The sequence below is a fragment of the Bison bison genome, unplaced genomic scaffold, assembly GCF_000754665.1.
Source record: "Bison bison bison isolate TAMUID 2011002044 unplaced genomic scaffold, Bison_UMD1.0 scf7180017864524, whole genome shotgun sequence".
Taxonomy (NCBI): Eukaryota; Metazoa; Chordata; class Mammalia; order Artiodactyla; family Bovidae; genus Bison; species Bison bison.
The window spans coordinates 5,077,125-5,089,986 of NW_011495075.1; the positions used below are offsets into that span (position 1 = coordinate 5,077,125).

The following is a 12,862-nucleotide window of genomic DNA, read 5'->3' on the forward strand; positions in this document are numbered from 1 at the left end:
TTTTTCCTGTGGTCATGTATGGATGTGAGAGTTGGACTGTGAAGAAAGCTGAACACCAAAGAATTGATGCTTTTGAACTACGGTGTTGGAGAAGACTCTTGAGAGTCCCTTGGACTGCAAGGAGATCCAAGTCCATTCTGAAGGAGATCAGCCCTGGGATTTCTTTGGAAGGAATGATGCTAAAGCTGAAACTCCAGTCCTTTGGCCACCTCATGCGAAGAGTTGACTCATTGGAAAAGACTCTGATGCTGGGAGGGATTGAGGGCAGGAGGAGAAGGGGACGACAGAGGATGAGATGGCTGGATGGCATCACTGACTCGATAGACGTGAGTCTGAGTGAACTCCGGGAGTTGGTGATGGACAGGGAGGCCTGGTGTGCTGCGATTCATGGGGTCGCAAAGAGTTGGACACGACTGAGCGACTGATCTGATCTGATCTGATCTGATCTCTGGTGGCTCAGTGGTAAAGAATCAGCCTGCCAATGCAGGAGACATGAGTTTGATCCTTGATCCAGGAAGATCCCACGTGCCCCAGAGCAACTAAATCCATGTGTCACAACTGTTGAGCCCACACACACCTTAGAGCCCAAAGCCACTGCAGTGAGAAGCCCCGGCATGGCAACTAGAGAAAAGCCATGTGGGAACGAAGACCCAGAAGAGCAAAAAACAAACAAAGAGTAAAAGGAAAAGAATAAAGGGAATTTTCATTCTTTATTCCATTACATTTGTATCATTTGAGCTGTTTACAATGTTAAAGTGTTGCTCTCATGTTTGAAAACATAATGAATTATTTAAAATTATAATTCTTAATATATCTGGTTGTAGGAAAAATGAATGCTAATACAAAACTAAATTTTTATTTTCTCACAAAGCTATGTTGAAAATGTGTAAAAACAGATTACAACCCCTGTCCAACTGAACCCTTGTATTTTGTCAAACATACAAAATGCTGGTCTTCAATGTGTATCTGAGAAGAAGTGTTTAGGCAAACTCCTTCTCAGCTTGTGTTTGACTGTATACTCTTCCATTTGCTCCATTTTTCTTCCAAAGGAATCATGCTGTGTCTCCCTGAATTCAGTTTGAATGTGTGATGTTCTCCAGTGTTTTGATCTTTCTTTTTTATGAAGAAATAGATATCAATGAATTCTTCATTTCCCTACGAAACATGAAAGCTCCTCTGTATAGCACTGGGCAGCCCCGCTCTGAGCCTTGGGAAGGCCTAGGGTGGTCACCAAGTCAGTAATGCTTGGTTTTGACTTTGCCACCTTGCCCCACAGGAGGCAAAACCCCTATGCAAGGCTTCCTTTCATATGCGCCATGATAAACAATGATCACACAACACAACTTGCGCTCAAAAGCAAAATGGTGATCATTGTATTAATGACATGATCCCCCACACCCCGCACACCTAACTGAAGTGGTAACTGAGTGAAATGGTTAGTTAGCCAGGTCACTTTGTGGGCTGGCCTTCTTTATCTTTTCTTTCTGCTACCATCTCCCTCTCCAGCCTCGATAGGACTTTTCCAAACGCCCTCTGGTCTCTTCAGCCCTTCAGCTTCTCTCTCCACGTATTCTGACACATTCTCAGCAGGTGTCTCCCTCCTTCATGGAGGAAACAGAAACAAGGGGACCAGAAGCACCTCTTTCCAGCACAAACCCAGTTCCCCCCGCCCAGCTAAGAGCTGTCTTTTACTTCTGCCCAGGGTCTTGTCTCTTTTCTCTGCATCCTTATGCCATTTTGTCCCCATTATCTCCCATCTGTTCTTCTTCTTTTTTTCACTATCAGTTACTGTAGTGGATAGAAACCCAAGTGTTTATAGGTTGGAAGCAAAAAGTACACCCTTCCGTACAATATACCCAGATGTTAACCCAAGTAGGTACACAGGTGCAATACAACACAGAGCCAAGGAAGGAAATCTAACTGCTCATGCGTTACAGCACTGAGAGATCCAAGGAGAATGTCACCACCCATGTTAACAAAACTCACCACTCGTCCTTCTTTATCCACCCATCCGCATTCGTTTGAACAGGTTCAGATTTCTCCCATTTTGTTCCTCCTTACCCTCACCTCGCAGTCCACACCTCTCCCTTTGACTGTGGCACTTACTGCCATGCCCACCACCCTCATCTTTCTGGACCCTCCGTTTCTTCCTCAACGTGCTCTTGTCTCAGTCTCACATGGAATAACGCTGCTCCTCTCCAGGTGACCAGTAACACTCAAGAAGCATCTCCAGTCCTCAGCGTCCTGGTTGTCATTCCACCAGTCCAGCCCTTCCTCCTCACTTTCCTTTGTTAGACCTTTTCCTATAGCCAATCACCAAACTCTGAAGACCCTCAAAGTCCTGAACTAAGCACACTTCTAACCTTACCCTGAAACATGTACCCATTTCATTAGTTTTAATACACTTCTACTAACTGATGACTCCAATTCAGGCCCAAGGCTCTGCTCTGATATGTAGCCTTCTAAGTCCCTTGGACTGCAAAGATACCAGGCTGGTCGATCCTAAAGGAAATCAACCCTGACTATTCACTGGAGACCACTTGACCTGCCTCCTGAGAAATCTGTATGTGGGTCAAGAAACAATAGTTAGAACTGGACATGGAACAACAGACTGGTTCCAAATTGGGAAAAGAGTACATCAAGGCTGTATATTGTCACCCTGCTTATTTAACTTATATGCAGAGTACATCATGCAAAATGCTGGGCTGGATGAAGCACAAGCTGGAATCAAGATTGCTGGGAGAAATATCAATAACCTCAGATATGCAGATGACACCACACTTATGACACAAAGTGAAGAGGAACTAAAGAGCCTCTTGATGAGAGTGAAAGAAGAGAGTGAAAATGTTGGCTTGAAACTCAACATTCAGAAAACGAAGATCATGGCATCTGGTCCCATTGCTTCATGGCAAATAGATGGGGAAACAGTGGAAAGAGTGTCAGACTTTATTTTGAGGGGGTCCACAATCACTGCAGATGGTGACTGCAGCCTTGAAATTAAAAGATGCTTGCTCTTTGGAGAAAAAGCTATGACCAACCTAGACAGCATATTATAAAGCAGAGACTTACTTTGCCAACAAAGGTCCATCTAGTCAAGGCTATGGATTTTCCAGTGGTCATGTATGGATGTGAGAGTTGGACAATAAAGAAACCTGAGCACCGAAGAACTGATGCTTTTGAACTGTGGTGTTGGAGAAGACTCCTGAGAGTCCCTTGGACTGCAAGGGGATCCAACCAGTCCATCCTAAAGGAAATCAGTCCTGAATATTCATTGGAAGGAGTGATGCTGAAGCTGAAACTCCAATCCTTTGGCCACCTGATGGGAAGAACTGACTCATTGGAAAAGACCCTGATGCCGGTAAAGATTGAAGGCGGGAGGAGAAGGTGACGACAGAGGATGAGATGGTTAGATGGCATCATGGACTCAATGGCCATGAGTTTGAGTAAATTCTGGGAGTTGGTGATGCACAGGGAGGCCTGGCGTGCTGCAGTCCATGGGGTGGCAAAGAATCGGACCTGACTTAGCGACTGAACAGCAACAATCACTCTCAGACTGGGTTCCTGGGGAAGCAGGCTATGAGGTGGAAATCAGGAGCAAGAGGATTTGGGGGAGGACTCTTAGAATCCATACCTGTGGCAGGAAAAAGGGGGAAGCAGACACGAGAAGCTGAGCTGTGCTGAAGTTGTCACCGGTGGCATCACCTAGCTCTGCGGGGAGCTGTACAAACGAGGGACTCTTTAGATTTGTCCTGCAATGGAGTGAGGGGGGACTTTAGAGCTCCCGCTGACTGGTGATTGGTGCAGACATCCTGGGGAGAAGCTGTGACTTTGGGAGGGAAGGCACTTCACCTGAAGCAACCCCCTTAGGGAGCTGACAACCGAGAGTTCTCAGCGGCTGAGAGGTCCGTCTTTTTTCTGAAAGCAATCTGGGTGGTTCCTCACAGCACTGACTGTAAGAGTCAACTGCTTACGTAATATTTCTACCTGACTGCTCCACAAACACCTTAGAGGCAACATTTCTGAGACCCACATCTTCATGCTAACCCCTCACATATCTTCTCCTGCCATCTTCACGTCACACTTAGATGGTTTGCTTGGTCCAGACAGGCCCACAGAGCCCTGCTTCAGCGCTTTCTGTCCAGCACACAGCATCATGGTGTGTGCCCAGTGCTTGGCTCTGTGTGTGCCATTCCTGCTACTTGGAATATCTTCCTAGTTTTGTAAGCCTCAGACTTAACTTTTTCCAGGAAGTGTCCTACAGCTCAGTTATACCAAAAAAGTTAACTACTCCTCCCTCAACGCCACTCCTTTAAATGCTCCATTGCTCTCCTGTTCACACTTTTGTTTCTTTAGCATTAGAAGTTTACAAAATGGCAGCTGATAAGCCACACTGCTCACAAAATTTTTGGCGCCCCCACCCCACCCCCGGGGGGACAGGGAAGCCTGGTACGCTGCAGTCCATAGGGTCACAAAGGTTTGGACACGACTTAGCAACTAATCAACAACAAATAAAGATCAATAGATTTCCCAATTATCAAATCAGAGGACATAGCAATACTGGATACAATATCCCCACATGACTATTATCCATCTTAATTGAACCTTCTGTTTCCTGGGATAAAGCAAGGTCAATATTGTTCATAAATAGAACAATTGCTGAATTAATTGGAAAAGGTTAATACCTTTTTTAACTTATGAAACTTTATGTACTATTGCTAAATTACTTTTTAAATGCAGAAACCCGCATTTAAAAATAAACTGCTAGGAAGTAAATCAGGGAGACAGGAAGCTACCCAGGTGAGCAGTTCCCCTCACATACCCCTGGAACTCTGCCATCCATTCACTTGTTATGTCTGAATTAATGACAAATAATACAAGTTTAACTCTTGTACTAAATTAAGTATTTCTTCTTTTGTGAGTTCCTTGAAATAATGAGCTAAATTTTATTCACCTCTGAATCCTGCATTAGCTGTGACACAGCCCGTGATATCAATATCATTCTTAATGGATTAATTGATGAATTAATTGGAAAGGATTAATACTTTCCTATTGATATTGTTGAGAAGGTCCCCTGGAGAAGGAAATAATAACCCACTCCAGTATTCTTGCCTGGAAAATCCCATGGACAGAGGAGCTTGGCGGCCAACAGTCCACGGGGTCACAAAAGAGTTGGACACAACTTAGTGACTTAACAACCACAACAACAAACCAGGTGTGTTTTAGAACTATCCTGCCTCGAGGCCATATTCATTATTTCCATTCATCTCCAAGAGTAGTTTTTCAGAGTGGATCTTATAAAATTTAAATTTGACCGAAATATATATGGTTTAACATCAAATGAATCTGTGTTTAATCCACAAAGTTAAGTCCAACCACAGCTTCATTCCTTCATACTGAAAAGTGACTGTGTGGTGTTTCAGGACTCCAATAGATCCTAGTGTTACTGACACAGTATCTTTTGGTGTGTGACCTGCCTATCTTGTAGGTCTCATTGATCTCAGGTTTTCTAATCTGCAAGATTCCAATAATGACCTGATCTAGAAAATAACTAAAAGTGTGTAATATAAAAATAGCAAGTGTTCTTTTCGTAACTGTGTTCTGTGGGCAACATTTGAACAGGTGGATGGTTCACTAACTCACAGTTTGATTACTAACCTTGTTGCTAATAATACAGTTAATTTTAAAAGTTCTTTATCCTTCGAAAGTCTGAAGGGTAGTCTCATCTGCATTTGATAACGTAAATCCTCTAACATAATGTATAGTTTCTCAGCTCTAGTGAGGTTGGTTCTTTTGTATTGACATAAATATTGAACTAAAAGTAACAGAAAACACTAATATTAACAAAGATTACAAAGACAAATGTGAATTCCTGAACATATATTGAGGACAGTATAGCCCAGTGAATGGGCTTTAGGAACCAGAAATATTTTGATGTGTAGATCGATTTTTTAACAGATGGAAGACATTCAGCAAAGATGAAGTCACATGGCAAGTCAACCAAACTAGAAATAAAACAATATATCTGGCTTTTATTTATAGAAAATATCCTGGGTAAACAGTTTAGAGTCAAATCTTCATGCAAGTAAAAACTTAGAGGTTTTTATCCAACAGTTTTCTTCTAACAATTATGCTTTATAGAACACTTTATAGTGTGTCAAATGCTGTTCATCTTATGCCATTCATTTTTATGTCCTTAAGGGTTCTTGATAAGACAACATCCTTGATAAGAATGAAAAAAGAGAAAAAGGGGAAGGAGTTGAAATAAGCATCATTTCTGGTCAAGTATTTATTACAATCTTAACCATTCACTATTTCATACAATTGGTCCTTGTTTTAATGAGATACTGATAAAAGCAAGTAACCATCCTTGATAAATTATACCACCAATTTCTTTTAAAAAACTCAATGTCATTAACTACACTAACACCATTTTCTGCAATTTTTCCAAGTTGCATATTCTTTTTTGTCTTAGAAATGGGAAATGCAAGATGTAATGAAATATTTAACTAGCACATAAATTTTTCAACTCTGATTTTCACTGCAATAAAAAATAAAAAAAAGTTTTACACCTATGTGTCTTGTGAATGCTTCTTATGTAGTTCATATAGCTCATTATAATCACTAGAAGAGTACCACATGTACTTGGCCATTAAGTAATTTTAAAATATTCTTAGTTATAGAGTATAATTCCCATTTTACAATGTATCTTCAAAGGGGGCAATATTCTGACCTGATAAAACTAATTCTATTATTTTATTGCATTATTTTAACATTTTTTTCTGAAAAAAAAAAAAGAATGGGATTGTTTTCCATTGATCAAGTAGTAGAAAATATATTTTAAAATTGCTATGTAACAGCACTTCAGAAAAAACTTCCAAATTCTTATATAGAAATGTATTCCTGAAAATAAATGCCACAGACTCATCATTGTTATTAACATGCTTTCCCTCAGGAGAAAGTTCATCCGGCTGTGCTTCCCATCACTGTTGCTTATACATGCACTTCTATGGAAAATGGTAGAAAATGTGATTTCTCTTATTTCAGAACATATAGGTTAATTTTTCCACATTTAGATGTGACTCATATAAATTGATATATTTATCCAATTGCCAAAGAGTCACAAGTACCAAATCGCAAATGGGACTTTGATCTTAGACCACTCAGAAAGCTTGTTGAATTAGTTAATGCTTCTTGAAGTTTGCTTGCTTTAAAAAAATATAAACATTTTCCCCCTCTAAATGACCATAAAGTAGGAGTGTTGCAGAACCTAATATGTCTGAAATTTATAGCATAATGAATCTAATGAATAACAATCTGAATAGAAAAAAAAAAATAGTTGGAAGCACAAACGCCTTCTTACCTTTCTCTTTGAACACATCTTGGGTAATTTAATTGTCCTCTGTCACACTGCACTCGGGATTCAGATACAGGATGCGGAAACCCAGCTATATAAGTATCTCCCTTACAAAGAAATTCAACATACTCGCCATGGAAAATATATGGTCTATTGTCAAAATTCCATTTCAGAAGTAAATTATTATTTTCCATTGTATCAAAAGATAATGTGCAAGGCTCTGAAAAAAAAAACAAAAACTATCTTGATGCCTTTCAGTATTAGCCATTGTATTGTTTTCTCATAATGACCTTAGAATTCCCAGGCATTAGAGCAGTAAGTAAGTTAGTTGGAACTAATACTCAAGTTAGAAAATATGTTTAAAGCTCACAGAAAGCTGTCTGTTATTTATCTCTGTTGCCTTGAATTTGGAAAAAGGGTACATCCTACCAGTTACTGAGTTTTATGCCATTAAGGTTTTCAAAGACAGCAAAAAAAGATGTTTTTAGAAAATATTGATCAGTAGTAATAGTCATTGAAATAGTTTTTTTTCCTTTTTCTTCTTCAGAAAATGCAAATAAAACATCCATGGGACAAACCAGTGATTGCTGGACAGATAGTATTTTATGGAAAGGTAGAAACAAGCTGGACTCCTGACACTGACTCAATCCAAGAAAGTGGAAGAGAGGAAATAATAAAGACAAAAATACAAATTAATTAAACAGCAACATATGAAGAAAGTATCAAAAAAATGAAGATATTGGCTCTTGAAAGGACTAATAAAATTTATAGAGCTGTAGCAAGATATGACAAGAAAGAGATACATCTTCATAGCAGTAATAACAGAAGATACATCACTAAAGCACTAAAAAGAGTGTAAAAGGATGTTATGAACATTATGTCAACATATTTGATAATTTAGGTATAGTGGACAAATACAAACCACTTCCTACTGAAACTGAGAGAAGAGATAATAACCTGGTATTTATTAAATAAACTGAAGTTGTCATTGAAATCTTTCCTCAAAAAAATCCTCAAGGCTCAGGTGATATCTCTGATAAATTCTTAAAATTATTAGGAAAGAAATAGTATCACTCAGACAAAATCCAGAGAATTGATGAGGGAATACTTTTCAGCTTGTATGAGGTTAGCAGAAACTAACCCAAAACAAAAATAACAAACATAATCTCTCACATGACAAAGATACATTAATCATAAGTAGAATATTAGCAAATAAAATTCAGCAGTATATAAAAAGCATAATTCATCACAATCATGTCAGATTTGTTACAGAAATGCAAACATGCTTTAACCTTCAAAAAGAAGCAATGTACTTCCAGGGGGAAAAGAGCAAAGATAATAATCATATGATTATTTCTACAGATACAGCTAAAATTAAACACACTGAGGTTTTTCTAAACTCTTAACAAAATAGAAATAGGTGGTTTCTGTATCTTTAATTTTTATAAGTATTTGTGACGCTGTAGTTAAAGAAGAATACTGGAAGATTTACTTATAAGATTGGAATACAAGGATACACACCACTTCTTCTATTCAGCCTTGTACAAAAGTCCAAGACAGTGAAATAATAAGAGAATAAATAAAAGTCAGAAATAAACACAAAGAAATTTTTCTTTTTATTTAAAAATATGTTATTTTACGCCTCCTGAGAATCTTGGGAAATACTGTCACTTCCATAGGATGCCTTGCCAACGAGGCATGACCGTGTTTCACCTTTTAGATCGAGGAAGCCATTCCTATATTTGTTCTTGCTGTCCGCATTTCCCTAGCAGCACCAATAACATGATGCCCGCCGTTAGCCTGGTCACACATACCGCATGGCTTATACACCCTGTAGATCCTACTAACCCCGTACCTGATGCACGGTTTGTACTTAAAAAGCCCGTGTTAGGAGGGCTGGACTCCCGTTATTGATGATCTAGAGGATCACCTGGGGCTTCTCAGGTGGCACTAGTGGTAGAGAATCTGCCTGCCAGTGCAAGAGATGCAAGAGACACAGGTTCGATTCCTGGGTCGGGAAGATCCCCTGGAGTAGAAAATGGCAACCCATTCTGGTTTTCTTGCCTGGACAATCTCATGGACAGGGGGGCCTTCAGGGCTACAGTCCATGGGCTGCAGAGAGTTGGACACAACTGAGCGAATAAGCACACACAATAACCAGATCTAGAGCAAAGAGTAGAAACCAGTAAATAAACAGGCACACTAATAAAATAAAACAAATGCAAACTTAAGTGTTATATTAGTGGTCAGTTCAGTCGCTCAGCTGTGTCTGACTCTTTGCGACCCCATGAACCGCAGCACGCCAGGCCTCCCTGTCCATCACCAACTGCTAAAGTCTACCCAAACCCATATCCATTGAGTTGGTGATGCCATCCAACCATCTCATCCTATATTGGTGTTATATCAACTCAAAGAGAAGAGAATGTGGAAAGTCTGGCTCAGTTTGAACAAATAGAGACACATGTAGCACTACATACCCAAACACTCAGGTGGTGTAGTCCACACCCCCTCCAAGCAATAGGACTCCCTAGCCCCTTGGAGGAAATGGTGCTCGAAACATATGTATTCCACCGAAGAACCATTTTCATAGGTGTTGAGTGTTGAACTCTTAATAACTCCATTTTTAATAGCTGGGGGAGATGCACACATTCGTTTAGATTCTGAAAAAATAATTATTAAAGTCCACAATGAATTGCTACAGTAGGTGGCCAGTGCTTTCATAGCTGCTACAGAAATAAAACAAGATATTTCATGTTAAAACATTTTTAAGACAACTCTCAAGTAATTTTTAAATATCAAAAGAATTTTCTGCCGTCACGTCATACATAAAATTTATGATTGCAATTAGAATCTCATAGCATTAAATACGCATTTAAAACTAGCCAAGTATAACAATCATGATTTTACTTTTCCCCTTTCTGTCTTCCAAAAGTGAAAGCGTGTAAGATCTGTCTTGAAGACATGTTTCTGAATGCATTCTCTTCCTTTTTTCCTTATTAAAAGTGACAGTCCCCTGTCTAAGGAGTCCACAAATTCTCTCCCTCTACTTCAAGTTCTCTTCTGAGACAATGCTCTCTGGCTCACCCTGAGGTGAGCTTTACAAGCTTACTGGTTGCCCACAAGAAAGTGATCCATCCTCTGAAAGTCTGGTGACATTTTCAAAATCTCACGATTTCTCCTTTTATAAAATTGACTTATGAAGTTAAAAGATGTCCTCACGTCATCCTATTTAAGGGTATGTGCTGACTGGTAACTGATCAGCTCATTCCCAGTTTTATAGATTGGATGATGAGGGTGGTAGGTGTTATCCTCTGAACCATATTGATCACCTGTGATATTGGTCACCTAAGAAAATGTCAGGAAGCACTGTTTGTTTGCTTTCTTGGCTGCAGCATGCAGAACTTTCCTGGTCCAGGGATCGGAAACTGAGGCCCCTGCAGTGAAATGAACGGAGCCTTCACCTCTGGGCCATCAGGGAAGTCAGGAAGCACTATTGTTTACCTTTTCTAACACACGAAGGATATTTCACTTCTCCTCTATCACACTGCACAGATAATTCAGAGGGTGGGGTTGATGGAGACAACTCATACCCCTGCTTACATACAAAATCAATTAAATCTCCATGTAAGATCTTTCCCTCATAATTCCACTTCATCTCCACGTGATTTCTGCGCATGTCACCCACGTTAACAGTACACGGCTCTGTAAAACAAAGACTGTTTTAAATTCTTTTCTCATCTTACAAGTATGAGAATGATACATTTTTACAATAAAATTATGACAGGCATCAAAAGCAGTATTTTATATTTGCCACTTTGTATTATTAAAGCTCTTCACATAGACAATAAAATATATATTACATTACTATCAAGTGAATTTATATATTTCATATAACCTCTGACATTCTAGGAATCAGCAAACTAAAATGGACTGGAATGGGTGAATTTAACTCAGATGACCATTATATCTACTACTGTGGGCAGGAATCCCTTAGAAGAAATGGAGTAGCCATCATGGTCAACAAAAGAGTCTGAAATGCAATACTTGGATGCAATCTCAAAAACGACAGAATGATCTCTGTTCATTTCCAAGGCAAACCATTCAATATCACGGTAATCCAAGCCTATGCCCCAACCAGTAATGCTGAAGAAGCTGAGGTTGAATGGTTCTCTGAAGATCTACAAGACCTTGTAGAACTAACACCCAAAAAAGTTGTCGATTTCATTATAGGGGACTGGAATGCAAAAGGAGGAAGTCAAGAAACACTTGGGGTAACAGGCAAATTTGGCCTTGGAGTACAGAATGAAGCAGGGCAAAGGCTAATAGAGTTTTGCCAAGAGAACGCACTGGTCATAACAAACACTCTCTTCCAACAACACAAGAGAAGACCCTACACATGGACATCACCAGATGGTCAACAGCAAAATCAGATTGATTATATTCTTTGCAGCCAAAGATGGAGAAGCTCTATACAGTCAGCAAAAACAAGACCAGGAGCTGACTGTGGCTCAGATCATGAACTCCTTATTGCCTAAATTGAAGAAAGTGGGGAAAACCACTAGATTATTTAGGTATGACCTAAATCAAATCCCTTATGATTATACAGTGGAAGTGAGGAATAGATTTAAGGGACTAGATCTGATAGACAGAGTGCCTGATGAACTATAGATGGAGCTTCGTGACATTGTACAGGAGACAGGGATCAAGACCATCCCCATGGAAAAAAAATGCAAAAAAGCAAAATGTCTGTCTGAGGAGGCCTTACAAATAGCTGTGAAAAAAAGATAAGTGAAAAGCAAAGGAGAAATGGAAAGATATAAGCATCTGAATGCAGAGTTCCAAAGAATAGCAAGGAGAGATAAGAAAGCCTTCCTCAGCAATCAATGCAAAGAAATAGAGGAAAACAACAGAATGGGGAGGACTAGAGATCTCGTCAAGAAAATTAGAGATACCAAGGGAACATTTCATACAAAGATGGGCTCGATAAAGGACAGAAATGGTATGGACCTAACAGAAGCAAGCAGAAGATATTAAGAAGAAGTGGCAAGAATACACAGAAGAACTGTACAAATAAGATATTCATGATCCAGATAATCACGATGGTGTGATCACTGACCTAGAGCCAGACATCCTGGAATGTGAAGTCAAGTGGGCCTTAGGGAGCATCACTACAAATAAAGCTAGTGGAGGTGATGGAATTCCAGTTGAGCTATTTCAAGTACTGGAAGATGATGCTGTGAAAGTGCTGCACTCAATATGCCAGCAAATTTGGAAAACTCAGCAGTGGCCACAGGACTGGAAAAGGGCAGTTTTCATTCCAATCCCAAAGAAAGGCAATGCCAAAGAATGCTCAAACTACCACACAATTGCACTCATCTCGCACGCTAGTAAAGTAATGCCCAAAATTCTCCAAGCCAGGCTTCAGCAATACGTGAACCGTGAACTTCCGGATGTTCAAGCTGGTTTTAGAAAAGGCAGAGGAACCAGAGATCAAATTGCCAACATCTG

The 12,862-nt window shown here is 39.7% G+C and overlaps 1 protein-coding gene across 1 annotated transcript in view; it reads right to left on the minus strand.

Annotated features, from left to right (window-relative positions):
* The window catches only part of F13B (coagulation factor XIII, B polypeptide), a 64,976-nt gene that overhangs the window by 38,158 nt on the left and 13,956 nt on the right, over positions 1–12,862 (minus strand). The window contains exons 9-12 of the mRNA XM_010831136.1: positions 10,856–11,056; positions 9,832–10,014; positions 7,361–7,574; positions 1,492–1,601 (exon numbers count right to left, since the gene is read on the minus strand). Coding sequence (XP_010829438.1) covers positions 1,492–1,601; positions 7,361–7,574; positions 9,832–10,014; positions 10,856–11,056 — 708 coding nt within the window. The remainder of the gene's footprint in view (positions 1–1,491; positions 1,602–7,360; positions 7,575–9,831; positions 10,015–10,855; positions 11,057–12,862) is intronic.